This window comes from Cyrtonyx montezumae, unplaced genomic scaffold, assembly GCF_038088225.1.
Source record: "Cyrtonyx montezumae isolate F1298 unplaced genomic scaffold, pur_monq_1.0 scaffold_3, whole genome shotgun sequence".
Lineage (NCBI taxonomy): Eukaryota > Metazoa > Chordata > Aves > Galliformes > Odontophoridae > Cyrtonyx > Cyrtonyx montezumae.
In genome coordinates, this window is record NW_027072034.1 from 102,107,476 (window position 1) to 102,126,956 (window position 19,481).

General features: G+C 37.3%; 1 protein-coding gene across 7 annotated transcripts in view; it reads right to left on the bottom strand.

Moving 5' to 3' along the window:
- The window catches only part of WNK1 (WNK lysine deficient protein kinase 1), a 97,428-nt gene that overhangs the window by 36,835 nt on the left and 41,112 nt on the right, over window positions 1–19,481 (bottom strand). For all 7 annotated transcript variants that reach the window (XM_065742557.1, XM_065742556.1, XM_065742554.1 and 4 more), the window contains exons 5-8: window positions 6,181–6,269; window positions 4,595–4,814; window positions 4,040–4,376; window positions 3,083–3,270 (exon numbers count right to left, since the gene is read on the bottom strand). In XM_065742557.1, the coding sequence (XP_065598629.1) occupies window positions 3,083–3,270; window positions 4,040–4,376; window positions 4,595–4,814; window positions 6,181–6,269 (834 nt within the window). The remainder of the gene's footprint in view (window positions 1–3,082; window positions 3,271–4,039; window positions 4,377–4,594; window positions 4,815–6,180; window positions 6,270–19,481) is intronic.

A 19,481-nucleotide genomic window follows, 5' to 3' on the forward strand; every position in this document is an offset into this window, starting at 1 on the left:
GCCACCAGTGTGGCCCATAGTATATGTACTCACAACATTTAATAATGTGACAAAAAACCTTAAGTTACTGATGATCTTTCATTCACTCTTTCTTTAGTGAGCGCATGTGAGCTTACACATACTGCCTCACCAGCCTCTCTGCTTTAGCAGCTCCCTGAATCAAATGGACCAGTTTCCAACTGGTTCTTTATTTACTAAGATGTTACCTAAAAAAATTTAGCATTACACATTCTGCAAGAGTTGTGGAAGAAGTCATTTGAATACACGGAAACTTTAGTTAGATTAGTCTTAAAAAAGCATTATCCAGACATTAGGCCAACAAAAGTATCAAGGATTTTGTAATCATGCCACAAGACAGAAGCCATAGGTCAAAATTCAACCCAAGTGACAGAATCAGAATTAGGTTTTTGTCTGGTTGTTGCTGTTTGTTTTTAAATGATCGGTAAGATTATGTTTTAGACAGGCAGCTTTTAACTGAAATATTTATTTTTCCGTCTTATGGATAAAATTTCTAAAGATAACTGAAGTCTTACGAGGAGCGGCTGAGGGAGCTGGGATTGTTTAGTCTGGAGAAGAGGAGGCTCAGAGGAGACCTTATTGCACTCTACCACTTCCTGAAAGGGGGTTGTGGTGAGGAGGGGGTAGGCCTCTTCTCCCTGATAAGTAATGACAGGACGAGAGGGAATGGCCACAAGTTGCGCCAGGGAAGATTTAGATTAGACCTCAGGAAGCATTTCTTTTCTGAAAGAGTGGTCAGGCACTGGAATGGCCTGCCTAGGGAGGTGGTTGAGGCACCATCCCTAGCGCTGTTCAAGAAGCGTTTAGATGAGGTGCTAAAGGACTTAATTTAGTAGTTGGGTAGAGATAGTGATAGGAGGATGGTTGGACTAGATGATCTTATAGGTCCTTTCCAACCTTATGAACTTATGAACTTATGAACTTATGAAACCAAATACATAACTGAGAAAAAAAAATAAAGTCAAGATATCTAGTAGAGATCTAATTTGAAGTATTTTTGACATAAGAATCCTTGCTAGACTGCTCAGTATTTTGGAGAGACATCAGGAACCTCAAAGGGTTAAACATTTTACCTTTATTCTTCACCTGGTCCGAGCCAGGACTGGATATACATGACATTCCTGACAAATTTATCTAGCTTGTTCAGAAACAGCTCCAGTGATGAAGCTTATTTTCTAAACAAGAACTCCTTGCCGCAATTTAAGCTTATTATTTTTGTTATATCTAACAACAAATGTTGTGATCTGATTAGCCTCCACACGTTTTATGGTAGCCTTTACAGCTTTCTCTTTCCTCAAGCTCATCTTCCACAGACTCAGCTCTTTCAGTCTTGCCACATAAACCATGTTTTCTGTATTCTTGGTGTTTTTTGTCACTCTCTTCTGAATTCTCTCCCCATTCACTCACAAATTCCTTCATCAGGGAGGGTGTCCAGAATAGACTTAGGAATGGACAAGAAGAGCAGAACTACTTCACGTAACATGATGTTTGTCTTTTTCACAACAGCATGATGTTTTTGACCATGTCCAGCCTGTGGTCCAATATAATCCCTGATTCTTTTAGTGGTGGAATTGCTGCCTAATCAGTTGCTGCTCATCCTGTACTTGTGTAGTTGACTTTCCCTACTTAGGCATTAAACTTGTTCTCTTCCTGATTGAACTGCATAATATTTCTTTTAACGGCCATTTCTCCAGTTGTCAATTTAATTTTGAATTGTCATCCTGTCTTCCCAACAAACTTTTAGTGGTTCTTGTAGCGTTCTACTTCATTCTGTCAACCTTCTGGTACCGCTGTTGCCATCAGAGCACGAGCACAGTTTAGGATTAAACTGAGCAGCTTGACTACAAATCTGTGCTTGATTTCTCAACCTTTCTCAAAATGTTATGCCCTTTCAACCTGGAAGCTAGCCATCCCAAAACAGTAAATGGCTTCTAGTCCAAGACATACTCACACATCAAAACATGGCTCAACCAGAGCAGGAACCTATTTTGAGGGCTTGAAAACTCATTTGCCCAAGGACTAGCAGTACCACACAACTTCAGGTTATGACTGAAACAAGCATGTTTTCCAAAAAATGCTAGGAATATCACTGATTTTTGTAATCAAGTCCACAAGCACAGGTAGGAAAAAAGTAAGGACTCTTAAGTCCTGGCTGTCACATCATCTTCCCGTATGGCGTTACCATGCTATAAGATATCTCTGCCTTATATTTTTGTTTAAAAAAACAGAAACAAACAAAAGAAAACCAACAAGGGAACCACTGAAGACAATATAAGAGTAGTAGAAGTTCTACTCCAGAGCTGGAATAGACTTCTGAATGTTCTTGTACTCTGATTTAAAACATACCAAGGGAAAACATACCAAAATAAAAGGGCGACACAAATGAACATAGTAGGAGAAGTATTTGTGCCCAGTGCAGACTTTTCAGGGACAAGGAATATGCATGGCAACTGATAAGCAAATCAACACAAGCTAGAAATAATACTGGGAACAAGGATGTGGGGTCCTTTCAGTCTGGAGTTCTCACATGCAGCATTCTATAACAGTTAAAAAGATCTTACCTGTAGAATCTGTAAATCAAAGCCTCACATAACATACATAGCAATTTTGTACTTAAAAACAGTTAACTTGAATTATTCTAATGCTATCTTCAAATCAAAGCAATAGCTAAATATATGGTAACTCCATATACAGAGAGAACACCTTCCCAAGTGAGATGAAATGCTCAATTTCATAAGATAGGCTTGTACTGAGGATGTTACTTACATCCATTACAAATTTCAACCCGTCACTCTGCTTAACTGCAATAAATAAAAACTTTAAAATAAAGAAAAATATTTCCTTGTATTTTACTCAACTAGATTCAGTCACCTTGCAAAAATAGGAATTTTAATGCTCCCAAGCAGAATTTGTATTGCATGCAAAGCATACATGAAAGATTGCCTAGTAGACTTTTTTCTGAGCTTCAAAAAAAGAAAATAAAACCAAAACAAACAGATAAAAAAAATCCAACCTCACAACCAAGTAATTCCATGCGTTTGCAATACCCTAAGTTCTGGCTTACCACTGCAGGTGGCTGATATCCTCCATGCTGTTGTGACTGCACTTGGCCAACTGAAGCTGCATATCCCTGGACTGCAGCTGTTGAGATTGGCTGGTCATGCTGGGAACCATACGACACAGTCTGTTGACTGCTCACACATGATTCAGTATAAACAGATGACCCTTGGCCACTGTCAACTGCTCCATCAGCTATGGAAAATAAAGATAAAAATTTGCATTTTAAGAACTGCAGACTGGATTCATAATTCAAGTATTGCTATCAAATATTAGATCGCATTCATGTCACATCACAATGACCTTATAAGCAGTTTACCTCTTCTATTTACGCTGGTACAAAAACCATGAGGTTTTTTTTTCCTCCAGTTAACTGTGTCTCACTGCCTCAAGCCTTCCCCAAGCTTCTGAAAACCAGTCATTTCAGCATTTCTTTGGAAATACACTTTCAAGTAAATTATGCTCCCTATTAAATGTTAAACTAGAAATAAAAACCTAAATATTACTTTGTCATGAATGATGGTTTTTTGAGTTTGCTTGTTGTCTTGTTTGTTTTTCACTTTTATTTTTCGTAAAAGTATAAAACAGGTCAACTGTACTAGCTGGCAGATGCAACTGAAATAAACATACAAGAGAACTTATAATCTCTACTATCTTAGAACAGATAGTAATTTGCCTGCTAACTTCACTGGTATGGAACTTTTCATTTAATATTGTTATTCTGATATTGATTCAAACATTGGGATGGCAGAAGAGCAAGGGTTAGGAGCGTTAACTTATCTGCTCCTGTTTAGTATGTAGAACTGGCAATTATTTTCTTTTTCAGAAACAGAACCATGACCTGAACTGTCTGCATCGTTTTTGCCTTAAAAATACTAACAAGGATTCAGATTCCAGACTTCCTAACAGCAGGCAAAATACTGTAGGTGCAAGAGTTCCTAAATAAATCAACTGACACACTTACAAAGAATAGATATACTGGGTTGCTGGAACTGCAGTTGTTGGTGTTGATCAGCTTCTGGTTCTTCAGGCTCCACTTGAGTAGAAACAGATGCTGAAGTAGTGGGGACAGGAGCAGTACCACTGACAGATACGGGATGCTTTGACCCTGCATGGGAAGCACTCGAGGGTTGCTGCTGCTCCAGCTGCTGCTTCTGACTACCTTCTTCCTGAAGCTTCTTCTCCTGTTCTTCTCGCACCAACTGACGCTGCTCTCGCTTTCGCTTAATCAAAGATACCCTGTCCTTGATAGCTTTTGCCATTGTCTTGTGATCCCCTTCACAGACATAGCCAGATTCCACCTGAAGGAGGATATATTCACAGAATTCAGACTGTCATAGACAGCCACTATCGTAGTGCTACAATATAAGCTATCAGTCTTGCAATAACTTCTCATTCACAGATTTCCGAAGCAGTTTTATTTCTAGATAGTAACAGTAAATGCAGAGGCTGATAGATGACATCTGACTGTCAAAGAATGCCATTACCTTCAATGTTTTGCAAGAGTGCCACCACTTACCATTTCCTGTGCTACATCCTCTGGGACATCTCTCTCCAAGTCGAAGGAAAATTCTATTGCCTCATTATCTTTATATTTGCCCTTAAGTTTTTTGATGTCTTCAATCCGCAGCCAGAGTTTAATGGCAATTTTTTCTCCATCATCTTCCTCTGCAAGTTCTACCCGTACTCCAGTCTCTTCTTGGAAGAAAGCATGATTCAAAAGGTCCTTAATAGCATATCTAGCAGATTGGGAAACAATGTGGAGAGCACATACACTATTAGGTTTTCATAAAATATTAAGGAATATCCTTGCCTGACAATCTCTCAAATTTATTGTCTACATTTCAGGCTTCCTCCCATTAACCACTTGACAACTCATCATGCAAATTTCTATCTAGAAGTATGATGAAGGAATAAAGTGCAACAGCTCTACAGATTTAGGGGGGGAAAAAAAAGTCACACATGGATCAGCAGAACTGCCCATTAACTAAAATTACGAGCCTTGAAGAAACAGTTTGGTTTTACTGAAGATTAAGATCCAACACACAACTCCTAGTCACCAGATCAGTTCAGCAGTCATTAAACATGTATTTCAGTCTATTTCAAGATACTGACAAGTCTCATCTAGCTAACGCAGCACAAGTTAAGCATCTTTCATATTCTGTACTATTTTCAACCATTTCAACTTATCCTTTTTTGTACTGCTACTTTTGTCCAGAAAGTAAAATAAACTTTAGTAACATTCTTATACGCACAGAGTAGCAGCAGTAGTCTGTAAGCTAACTAGTTAAGATAAAAGGCAAGGAAAAAGTGCCATGCATTCACAAAATTAGCTCAGAATTGGAAAAATACAGAACTGTTTCAAACATTTACAGCAACATCATTAGATGTAAAACTCCAAGAATTGACAGAAGGTGATGAATCAGCAACTCTACATCAAAAGGACAGGCTCTGAATAGAATAGTGAGGGGCCAAAAAATGACAAGATGATTGAAGAATTCTTAAACCCAGCAATCAGTAAGTAACTAAATAAAAACAGAAAGCCAAACAAAATCCACTAATAAACCATTAAAACAGCTACAAATTTTCTGCAAAGGTCTAAGTCAAATAAGTCAAATAACATTGCAGAAAATTTGAATGAAAACAAGCATCAGTAACTTATAAAATGAAGAGTCCTCAAAATAATCAGCTTTAAATGCCAACAGAATCAAAGGGTCAGAAAAGGTAAGACAAAAAACAAACAAACAAAAAAAAAAACAAACAAAAAAAACCAACAGGACTACAGAATGAGGAACCAACCATCCCATTAACTGGTAATTTGGAAACATCATCATACACAATTTTACTGATTAGATCAAAATTTTAGTAAGAACAGTACAATTTCTGGATAAACTTAAATGGACCGTTACCATAGCATTTGCACTTTTCCTTGCAGTAATGCTGTAAAACAAGTGTTAAATAAGAACCTATCAGAGAACAGGACCTGCAGAAATAATATTCACTTTCTAACTTGCATCAGATCTCAGTAATTAACTGTATCTGGTATTAACCAGTTAAGATTCAGACAGAAATAATATCTCTATAAGTACTGGAAAGAAAACTTACCTTTCGCCTTTGTTTTGCCGAATACATCCCTCAATAATCTCCTTCACTTCAGGGATCGCTACTTTATCAAAGCTGGCTGGCTTGACACCCTGGAACATACAAATTACAAGAAAAATCTGGAATGTCCACTTGACTTAAGTTTTGACTATGCAAAAATCCACTTACAAACCAGCTGTTTTTATATGACACATCACTGGGCAGAATTTCCCACCAGTGGAGACTGTAAAGGAAATCTGCCCCTAGTATTACTTATTGTCCATCTGTTTTCAAACACTGATTTTTTTCATCATTTCTTTATGAGACTTTCATGACAGAAAGTTTTATCAGTTAGGTGCCAGGTTATGATAAAAATAAGCTTACTATTTCATTTTTTTCTACAGAAGTTATGATGATTAGAGGAGAACATGTTTCCTATTTAACACTAACTCATGAACCCACATGACTGACTTAATGGTCTTCAAAGGATTCTGCTGCTTCCCAGAATGTTTCCAATGTGCCATTAGATGAAGTAATTTTGGAAGAATGATTTTATGGGAAAAACAATAGCCCAGAACAACCTGACCGGATCACTGTATAACATGAATAATATTTAAAAAAGAAGAATGGGAAAGGAAAAAAATTGTTTGTATCTTAGCTCTCAAACCACAAATCTTGAATGATTGCTGTTGTGAGTTCAGGAAAGAGAGCTTCACAATACACACCTTTCCAAAAGACCTACAACAATGAATGACGATTCTTTCTTCAATACATGTTAAAGCCATTGGGGACAGACAGAAACAAAATCTAAGTGCAAGCAACTACCCATTTCCGTCAAGTAAACAGGCCATGAGGTATGAGCAGTTGAGAATTCTGCAGAACACTGTAGACGCAAAGTCAAACTCCATCACTGAATCATGACGAAGAGCTCTTTTTCAGGGGGCAATTGTCCAAGCCAGCAAAACTTGGCACAGTTTTACTTGATTCAGCCTTTAGCTTCAAATTCTGTATTTTAAGATGAAAGAAAGGAAGGATGGAGCCACCTTGTTCAAATGCTGTTACGTGATGTGCCCAAACTTTTAAGTTAAACAATCCTGAAATTAGTATAACTTGATGCACAGTAACATACAGTACTAGTATAGCAATATATAGTACTAATTACCATATACACTGGACACATCTGACCCTGTATAACTCGTGAATCACAACTGAAAAAATGAAAAACACAGACTCAAGCACAGATATAAATGAAGAAATAATACAGGCGGCACGGCATGATTTGTGACTTAACAAGGAAGTATTTCTGTCACTGTACCATTAGATACCCCTTCTCACCAAACTGGAACATGAAAATATGACACTTCTTTTCTCTACTGTCAGTGCAGAGGAAGCCTTGAAATATAAAGGGTCAAGTTCACCAACCAGAGCCTTTGCAGCTGCAGACTTTCATTTAACTGAATACTGACTTAATACAATAGTAATTTGTATCTGCATTTAGATATTGTTTTTCTTGGCCAAACATGGCAGTATTATTGACTTCATGTGTTCACCACCTCAGGCATTCCTTACCACACTCATCCACGAGAGGGCACAGTGGACTTCAACAGATGCAAAAAGCATCCAGTCTTTCAGTGATCAACAGCACTATTTGTCATTGTGCAAAGGTGTTGTGATCACGTCCAAAATTTAAAAAGAAAGGACAACTGTAGAAAGACATAAATCTTCCCTTATTAAAAATCTCCTGTTACAACAGCATTATTGATTTTCTACTTCGAAGCCCTAAAATTTGCTTCTAAAACTTGCTCCTAGGACATTTTAGCAACTGAGAATGCAGAACTGAGGAGTGTACTGTGACAAGAATAAGCCCTGAAACACAGCCTGCCTGTGAATATTAATTTACCACTAAAAAGCTTCAGTGAAAGTAAGACTTCTGGAGATCAGCATCTCAGCTGATACGGCACCAGAGCAAGTTTGCCTAGTCTAACTGGGTCATACCTCACATGTCCCTCTTTCCAGAAGGATGTCACAAAGCAATACACCCGAATATTTTATAAAACTACTTTTAGCATTTACTACCTGCATAGAGTGACATGTATTTGTCTCTGCTCATACAGCAGATACACTTACCTTTTAATATGTGGGTGAGCATAAAATAGTCCCAGGAGTTCAGGCTTATATATATATATATATATATATATATACACAGACAGGTCTTACTATACAGAATATAATGTTCATCTACATATATATATATATATATACAGACAATCTGTGGAATGGTTATTTGTTTGCCTGTTGTACAAATTTGCATCTAAATTTGCCAGAGTTGTCTAAACTCTAACACATCTAATACTCCTAAATAGCCCAAGTTCCAGTCATAGCAGCTGCCCATGTGCATGTTCATTTATACTAAGGCAGCAGAAGTAAGGTGTCAGTACTGTGATAGGATCTCATTTTAGAAAACCTAAAAACTAAGATGAATATAAGACAAAAAAAAAATTATTAAGAGGGAAACCATAACATGAGCCTTCTTAGAGACCATCTGACTACAAGGTCTCTTTTGCACAAAGCCTGAAAAGGAATCACTAAGAAAACATTTTCAAATTAGTGGCTTAGTCTGCTACCCCATATATCTCTATCGTGAAAGATGTTAAATAGGTGTCCAACATTTTTGGGATCATTCATTAGGGTCGCCTTATAGTACTCCATTTTGTGAAGTAAATAAATAAATAAAGCAGTTAATAAAAAAGCTCTCCCCATCCAAGTTCTCCTCCACCATAGCTTCCATAATCATGAGGTTTCCCTCAGGAAACCTCAAAGACCCTCACAATTGGACCTAAAACCAATATAGGATTGGGTATTCAAGCAGCTACCTTTCTCAGCTTCTTCCATGGTCAATAAGAACTGCCTAACTGACCAAGCACCTCTCATACTATGCTCAGACTATGCTCAGCTTTAAAAATCATTTTTTCCTTTCTACTGCCAAAAGTGTCAGACTACTTCACACAACAAGAAAGAAGACAGTATTAACAATAATCAATAAGTCAGTGACCCCTTTCTACCCAGAAATGTCTTTCCATTGTAATCATGCCATCACAGAGAATCCAGAGTGGGACCCTGTAATTCAAATAACCTTGATGCGTCCTTAAAAGCTCACAAGCTGTGCAGCCAAGCATTTCATTAGATTCTGAACCCAAAGGCACTGTAGTCATCACGGTTTCCTGGTTTTAACACTGCACACTTACTGCAAGATGGTCTCATTCTCACATAACTCTCCCCATTTCCTCCCCAGACTGCTTAGAAATATCATAGGACAAGCCTTTTTTTTTTAATATATATTTTTTTATCTATTGGTCCCATTGTTCAATGGAAATTTAATCTGAATTAATTACCCAAATACTATTATAAATTATAACTTACAAATATGCTAAGGAAGTGAAGAGCACTTGCAGACTAAAAACTTGTAAATAGGTATAACAGGTACATTTTCTCAAGGTATTATCTACATCATCATAAACTGGCATAGCTGCTGAAAGCAGTAATCTCCTGTTCTCCATTTCCCATTCCCACATGCATTTCATTTCATCCCTTGGGCTGGCACAAGCATTATACAGCTGCATAATGAACCAGATCATGGTGTTTAGCAGTGGTTTCCAGTGAGACCAAGATCCCCAGCCTGGTTTACTGAATTGCTGTGCTGGCTCTCAGACTTGCACATGGAGCACTAGTACTGCAGCTAGCGTGGGCACAACTGTTTCTTTTGAAAACTGCACCAACGAAGTAAAACCCACCAAACACATTTTGAGAAAGCATCCAAAGCCTTAAAATGTAGGTATACACATGGGCAGCACAAGATGCAACTTATGCGAAGCTGAATACTCATTAATGCTTATCTTAGTCTTCATCTTAAGTGCAAGAGATTATTACACGTAAGACAAGTGAAATGTAAGAAGTTTGTGATTTTAACAGATTTATATCAGGTTTAAAACAAACAAAAAACAAATGAATTCTAAAATTGCAATGTCCACATTTGTGTGGTTATATGAGCCACTAAAAGAAAGTTCTGTGCTCTTAGAAAATTCTAAATTTTCAAGCTTTTGAAGGTGAGAATTCCTCTTCGTAATTTTCACCTAGAAATACAGAGTACCATTTTACATGAGTTAGCTCACCAAATAAATGGATAAGTAGTTTATCATCTCACTTTAATTCAAAATACATTGAAAATATTGCAAGAGAATGTACAATCAGTGCTTTTTTTTTAACCAAAAAATAGCAAAGACAGTCACATGCCCTGAGCACTTTTTATATATTTTTAAAATTGTTTGATGAAGAAGAACAACACAGACAGGCAATAGCAGGAACTAAGTGTTCAAGCTTCTCTGTTAAAGATTTTAATGTACATGAGGAAGTTGGAGGAAAAGTACAACCAAGTTGAAAAGCTAAGGACATTCTATGCAAATACAAAACAGCTCATATTTGTTAAGAAATCTGATTTGCTACCCCCAAATCTGTTACTGCTACTACACAATCATTCTAGAGATGACATTCTCACCTACCTCTTTAGTGCAATCCTTGTGAGTGCAGCAACAACAGTGGGAATTAACAATTACAAATACGGGACAGACCTCTCTTTTTGTAAAATCCATCAGGAAAAGAGAGACTTGCACACCACAGAGTTAGTCGGGTGCTAGTTTCCGATGGGTATCTGTCAAGCTGTGGACTTAACGCACAGCAGAAGGAAAGCAGACATCAAAGTTAGAAGGGAGCATTTTTTCTTTGATGCCTCCTGTACTTCTCCAAGTCCAGTACATGGGGCTGTAGAGATTCAAGCTTAATATCTGCTTTTGTCACTCAAATTCTGAATAGAAAGAATGACTATAAGCAGGAGGTGAGCTTGTCCTTTCCAGCCTGCCCAGCTGGTTGCAAGGAGAACGAAGAGAAGGCAGAGCAGGGAGCCTTTACTTCCTCCTTGTCTCCGCCTCCCTGTTGAGCTGCTCTGCCTATTCTCCACCTGTTTTCTGCCATAGTTTAAGGCTGCATGCAGGATATCACCCAGTTCCACCCCAGCTGTGGAATGGGTCTATCGGTAGGTTGCTCTCACACAGTGTTGCTTGCACTACTTTTGTACTGTGAAGACAGCTGCCATTTCTTCTCTTCTTTCCAAGGAGCTAAACAAGTATAATAACATCTGTTAACATTAATTTAATCCTAGAAAAGCACAAACCTGCACTAGGATAACACAGTATAGCCCATTTCCTCAATTGCATTCTGCTACCACTGTTAGAATTATCAACTCACTTATTAATGGGAATAGGTACTGAAGGTCACATTCAAACTGCTGGACAAAGTCAGAAAGCTGTATCACTGCCTATTTTACATCGCATGAATATAGTCTGCACTGGTATTTCTATCAATTCTTGCTTTACTGCAAAACTAACATGAAGTATTACTTTTTTCTCCAATATCTAGTATCAAGTAGCTATTGTGGAACTTGCTTTCTAATAAAATGAGTAGTTTACAGGTTTTTTGGAAGGACATATGGAGTAAAGGTGAGAAATATATATAGCCTTCAAATGCAAAGTGAACAAACAAATCTTAATCAACTGGTGAGGATAAAATTTGCATTTTATTAGAGTTCATCAAGAACACTTTTGAAAACAGCAGACTTAATTCTTCAAGTACACCAAAATTATACCAGTGTTGTTACACCATACAGCGCCAGCATTGTAAAGTAACACTTTCTGATCCTTCACTGGGCATTTCAGAAATCCCTTCCACTAGCTGTAGGGAAACCTAAGAGGTGTCAAGGGACAAGAGGTGGTTAGAGATAGTGGTATGTTGAGTGGCCTTCCAACTGCTTACCCAGAAATTTTATACTATATATAAAATAGGCTATACCCCCTGCAACCATTGATGATCACCTCAGTTTTAACTGCTTACTGGCGTTTTCCATAAAGCTTGTTGGCATTTCATTTGTCATGGCTTATAATTTCTTGTCACCATCAAAGCTCCACTCAAACTCAATAGACACTGTGCAACCAAGGCAAACATACTTCCAAGGAATTGCATCTAACACACCTAATTAAGGCTGTGCTGCTCTTTTCTGGGGTGCAATGCATAAAATATAGAGAATATTTGAAGTGTTTAGACTTTTTCTATGCACACAGCGTACATGTCTCAGGATAACCATGTTTGCTTGACTCTTTGCAATAGGTGCTTTAACTGCAGACCTTGGGAGGAATTCTACCGTAAATGATTAATCGTCTCAAATAAAATGTTCAAACTTTGCAGTCCAGAGGCTAATACAATCAGTAGCAAAGTCAAATCTCACAAAGTAATTATAGTCTCCACATTTTACTTGTGTTAAGTTGTTACTATGCTAGCTTGAGCCAGACCAAGCTGCCACAAACCATTAATTCTATGAAACTAGACGGAGCATATGATTCCAGTGGAAAACGATCCAGGAATCCTACCTCCTTCCATAGTCTCTGAGAAGCCTCCAGGCAATAGTTTATACAGCACTGAAACTGCTTTACCCTACGATATTCTAAAGGTCACCACTTGTTATTAGTTACTCACCCAGCCCTTAAAACCTACAAGTTTAACTATTTCACCTCCTTTTCCATGTCTTATCCCAATCCTGTTGTCTAGAAACTCTCTCTCAGATTTATTAGGAAAAGGAAGATCCTACTCTGCGTTTCCTCAGGTAAGAAGAGATATGGGTCACCTACAGAAGCTGTATTTTACTGTTCTTGTTAAACAAGAAGTCACAAAACTCGAGATAAAAGAAAAAAATTAAAATGATTCTATACAGTAAACTGAAGTGAAAATTGAGCTCCTGATTATGGTATTTCCATAGTAATTAATTCTGGACAATTGATAATTCTGTCACGAATGAAATTCATGAATCCAGCTGAATAAGCTCAGCACAAGATCAATATCCTAACAGAGTAAATAGCATTACTGCAATACAAGCAATTGGAGTAGACAATGGCTTTCAACGGGCTAGAGTTAGCTCACAAGGCACTATTTAGACCACTGTCTCAGGACAGTTGTGCTCCCTTATGAAGAAAAGCATCAACTGCACATTTTGAATCTGATACCTTTTGAACTTGACTAATCTACCACCACCCAGGCCAAAATTCCTCTCTGAACTATTTAAGAAAGCGCTACATCACTGAAATAGCTCAACCAGTCTGTCTGTAGTCACTAGAAGCTAGAGATATGACATCCATCCCCTATTATACTGGTGTGTAAGTAATTTAAGTCTCGTGATCCTTAAATTTCTCTGAATCAGCTGTCTTCAACACTTGCTGCTGATAAATGTGCACACTGAGATCTCACACTCAGTTATGAAGACAACGGAGGCAATGCAGTGTTTACACAGGCCTGACAGCCACAACCTGACTGACTAGTTTGGAAACTATTTTTCTTTTCAATTCACCATGAACTCTCAAATAATGAATGATTTTAATAACAACAAAAGGCTAGTCATATATTTAATAATGAAAAATTTCCAAGCATACACAATGAAATACACACAGTATATTTGCAATACCATTCTTCCAGCCATACTGTATAATCCTTGAATTGAGATTGCTTAAGGGAAGCGTCTAGTTACTAGTGTGAGAGAATCCTTAGTACAAAGAACAGAATCTGTTCCTCTATTTGACATTTTATCACTTCTTGCTATCATCTCCACATCCATCCAGTCTCCAAAGCTGATAGTGCCTCAACGTTGTGCTTTTATTTAAAGCCAGGAAATTTAGCATTAGAACTTTACAACTCCATGCACATGAAGTCTAATCTGATTATAAGAGCTCCTTTAAGAACTTTAACGAACACCACTCTTACCCTAGAGAAATCACTGTCTGTGTTTCTTTCCAAAACTGTTCTATTTGTGACATTACTGAAGTGTATCTGACACCTTACACCCATCACATTGCCTAGTTTCCTGGCCTAGCACACAATTTGCTTTACAGTTTTTTTTCCAGTTGTGCAAGTTGTCTGCTCATCAGTGCCTCCAGGTAAGAAAAAACATAAACTTACTTCAAAATCAGAAGAATCTGAAGCTGAACCGTGTTCTTAGTTTAAAAGTAGATGAATTAATCAGCACCTCCTGTAACTGCAGCATTCCTCTCTAAGGAATAGAAGAAACTACACAATCACTAGAAGAGGTGACTTGGTAATCAAAAGGTAGAATACAATTCTTTAGTCCATAGTTGTCAAACCATAAGGCTGTGCAGTAAAAAACGGCTTATTAAGAAATACACACGATGATGATATTAATGAAACAACAGTAAAGTCTGAGTGGACAAGAAGTCTAGGAACAGTTAGAATCATTAAGGTTGGAAAAGACCAGTAAGATCATCTAGTCCAACCATCAACACATAAACACCATGCCCACTAACTATGTCCCTAAGTGCCCTATCTACCCTGTTTATGAAAACCTTCAGGAACAGGGACTCCATCACTTTGAAGCAGGAGTACTGCCTCTGTTAACTGAGCAAGAACAGTGCAATGCAATGGGGAACATCTCAAGCTAGCTGAATAGCCCATCGTTTTGTTGGGATCTCAGCTCAGAAATGGCTTTCAAGAGAATGGCAACATGCCTAGACACACATCTCAGTGCTATAAATATAGATACGCCACAGTGACACAATATTAAAAACAAAAACGTTTCTTCTATTTTCAGTATGGAAAATGTATTTTTGAAAAAAATCGTATCATATTAGTTGCATTCTCTGCTTTAATTAGCTACCAGTCTGACAGATAAAAATCATCTAACACTCATTCTAAAATCTGAGTACAGCAATAGTAATTCTAAATCCACAGAGTCTAGTGAACTTGGTCTAGTGAACTTGGAACTGAATTAAAAGAACAATCCAGCATTAAATCTTTCTCGTGGGCCATAAAAGCACATTCACTACTAGAACTAACACTTAGAAAACACGTACTAAACAGATATAAATCAGTGTTTGTGGCCAAGGATAACGTTGCAAACTGCAAAAATAGCATATAATGCAACAAAAGTCACCATCCCTTTTATTTTCTGACTTATCAGAATAGGAGTTTAAGACATCTATTTGTATACCAAAAGATTCAGTTTCAGATGAGGGTACTAAAATATTCCTGCTATGCACAGGATTATGATAGTGGTAATAGGTGGTAAGACAGAAACATCTCTGAGAGATATTTATCTTAAGAAGTCAACAGCTCAGTACTAGAAAGCTCAAAATAACTTCACTGGACAGAGAAACAAGCCTTTTTACCCTTCAGAATAAAAACATAATGCACAATAAACAGAGCTTCTCACACACCTTTAAGCTTGGTGTTTCTCTCATCAGAAGCAGCGTGTCCTGGAGAACTAAAGAAGTGATTACCCATGTACGCAGCACTGGAAGACAGCACCTTCCAGACTGTGTTCAGTTTAGGGCCCCTCTCTACAAGGAGAGTTGCTTGAGACCACACAGAGAACAGTGAAGCTGATGAAGGAGTCACAAGGAATGACTGATGGCACTGGGGTTGTTCAGTCTGGAGGAGACTGAATAGAGACCTCATCCCTCTCTATGATTTCCTAAAAGGAGGCTGTATGCAAAGAGAGAGATGGGCTGTTTTCTTAGGTGATAAGCGATAGGATGCAAGGTCTCTAGTTGCACCAGGGAAGGTTTAGACTGGACATTAGGCATTTCTGCACAGGAAGCATGCTCAGGCACTGGAATGGGCTGTCCAAGAGGTGGTGGAATCCCCATCTCTGGAGGTATTTAAGGGGCAGGTGAACACAGCACTAATGGACACAGTTTAGTGACGGAATAGTAGGTGAAACTTACGGTAGAACTAAATAATCTTGAAGATCTTTTCCAACCTAGATGATGCAATGATTCTCTATATTTGGGAATTAACTACTGTAAAATTTCATTCCATTTTAGTAACTCTCGCTGTTTTAATATAGAAACAACAACAACAAAAAAGCATTCAAATAGGCATACATGCTTGCATGTCACAGCCTGTTCTGGTAACAGCTCTCAAAAACTTGGAGATAAATATACAGTGTTTCTGCAAAAATCTGGTGGAGTTCTGGCCTATGAATCACATAACATCTCTAAATAACTTTTCTTCTAACTAACTTACTCCCCTGTGAGCTTCCATAAGACTAAAACTTTCCTGAAGTCATCTCATTTCTATGCCAACACAACCATGGGAATACAGGTGGTAGGACAAGAAATAGCAGCCCACCCATTTTTAACATCAGTACTTCTGACTAATGGCACAATGCTGATGAATAACATCAAGGTATCAGACTCCCATGGTAACACCTCTCTGTTCGTAACAGAAGAGTCACCTTTTCAACTTTTCAGTTAAATGTATCTCAGTTAACATCAGAGCTATATAGAACTCCACACCAGACAATATTATGTATTAGCAACACAATTTTACAACAGTTTATCATCTGGAGTTATTGATATTTTTTTAATATACATTGTTTACTCAGTATATTGAAATTTTTAAAAAGCTAATAAGCCTACATTTCCAAAGCCTGTAATGTAACCAAATCTTACAATTCCACGTGGAAAAAATGCACTTAATCTTCATGTTCTGCAGCTCAGCTTGCAGCTTCTCCCTCATTTTAATTTCTGAATGTTTTAAAAATCTAATTCAAAATTGAGAAGCGTTCCAACCTCAGCAGTGAACAATAGAGGAAAAACTTCACGTCAAACCACATTATACAGTATCAACATTAACATATTCTGTTGCTTTAGCTGTAATCTAGAAACTTTCGCTGCTGAATAGTACAAATGCCTCAAGACCAACTCACAGAAGTGATCTCCTTCTAGAAGGGAATTCAGCTGAATGAATCTCTTTTTCTCCCAATTCCAGATACCTACCCTGGATTTGTATACTGTGCAGCATGTTACATCTCTGTATTTTAGCTGATCTATGCTGTTTCTCACTTAGATCATTATTTCTTTAAAAAGATGACTATAAGCTAACATTAAGATATTAATGTTTTGACACCTCGTATTCCTATTTCATAGCTCTTCCATTTTTAAGCTGATGTATTTCTGAACCAAAATGAGTCAGTGACTGTACTGTTACCCAGGAAGGTTCCTCAATCTTAAAGGAGCGCTGTTCAGAATTCCTGCAACTGAAATGAACAGCTATGAGAAACAAGCTTACATATTGTTTAATCCATTTAGTATGAAACTGAGGAATAACATTTGTTAGAAAAATCATAGATTTTGTGCTTCTATTTTTTCCTCACTTGATACTTCAGTACCTGAATTTTCCTCTTTCAGTCAACACAGTTAAAAGAATTTTCCTTTCTTACTGTGTATTCTGTGCTTGATTGAAGGTTCATGGATTTTCAGTATGTGACTTAACAAGAGACTTTGCTTTATTTGTAAGTTCCCTCTCCCTACTTTTCCACTGTTTCCCAATGCTTTTCCCATTCAAAAACTTGGTAGAATGGTTGTCTATCTATACATAGGAAACCAAGTTATTTGATACAAAAAAAAACAGAACTTGTGATATGCAAGTTGTTAAATGTACATCTTCTAGAAAGTAAAACAATATTCATAAATAGTCACTAGACACAAGTACGATTAATTGCAAGTCTAAAGGTTAAGCATTTATATTTACTGTTGCCTTTAGGGAAGCAAAAGAAGAAAGATGGGATAGATGGGATGACTCCAGTGAAAATAAAGAAAACTCGGTTGATCAAATTTGGCAATTATGATGTTTAACTTTTAAGTCACTAAAGTCACTAGTTTAATCTCAAGTGACCAAACAGCAACACTTAGCAAGCGACTGGTTTCCAGCCAGGAGAATGACCTTCACTCTAACCAGTAAGCTTCAGTTCCCACAAGTTAGGAAAATTAGATTTTTAAACCACTTACACACTGCCTTGGTCTGGTTACTCATTATGTACCTTGTTCCCTCAGGTGATTTTTTTAAGCTCTGTATAACTGAGATGAGAAAAGTTGTGCACATTCTGTGGAACATTTCAGTACAGAACATTGTGTTTCATTTTTCAAGTCAAAATGCAAAATGTTTGTTTTTTTTCTCTCTCATCCTAAGGCTCAGGTAGCAGACTTTTGTTTAGAGAAGAGACTGGACTTTTGGTGAAGGAAAAGGTAAGTCAAAAACTTCACTTTGTCCAAGTAAATGTGGAAAAGATTAATTACAGCAAACAAGACTACCAGGAAATCTTAGCTTTTAAATTTATTTAATGGGAGAGGACAATAGAATACTTTTCTGTTCATGTATATGTGCAAGATTTTCAGTACACCTGAAACCAGGGATGGTCTTAATTTGTTTAGAATGAAAATGCTAGTTTTTATTTCTTGATAGCAGTATTTGTGGATGAATAAGACAAAGCTGCATAATAAACTTCATCAATTGTTATTTTATCTGGTCCCAGACTAGTCAGTCACCTAGAAAATGTGAATCATAGACATTTAAGTATTAGAGATTGAGCAAATATGCATTTATGAAAATAATCCTTTTGTTGCAAAAAAGCAAGCCTCAAGGAAACACAGTGTAGAAGTAATCAGTGTCTGTGAGTTGAGAACAAACGTAGCAAAAAAAAAAGCCAAAAAAAGACAAGCCAGCTTTTGAAGCAACCGCATGGATTATATCAGTCACACCAAAGGCTGAGATGAAGCAGCTGAAGCTAGTTCAGTCATACTTTCAATTGCACTCCTTTCCCAAACAGTCTAAATTAAGAAATCATACTTAAGAAGTTTATTCTACAAATATTTGTATTCGTTTAAATACACAGATAGCTCATTTCAAATATTTCTTGTTTAATGCATATTGCAATAACTTGCCAGAAGTCAAAGAAGGAATACCAGTTGATATACAGGAAAAATGTCGGACAGGAAAGACTGAATTTTACCAAGATTGTATGCCACTTGTGCAAACAAATAACAGAATTAAGTATCTTGATCACATTTTGTATTTAACTACCTGTACTACTTTACAGGATTTGGACACTGAAATAAATAGTAATGAATAATAATCATCATCATCACAGGAGCCAGTAACACTACCTTAATACTGCAATTTATTTTCAATTAAAGTAGGTGCTTTCTTAGGCCAAGTAAGCAGCAATGTGTGCCTAAATGAAGAGACTTACTGCCTAAATCACAGGGGAGTTAATGTGTTTGTTTTTCCTTTCTAAATAAGACAAAGAAATTGCAATTCCTGTGATTTTTTTAGAGCTACTTCCAAAGAACACTATAGAGCTTTAAAGAAGAAAACATGCTTTCTGTTGAGAAAACGCCACATTATGTCTTGATACAGAGGGTGGCTAGACTCCTACA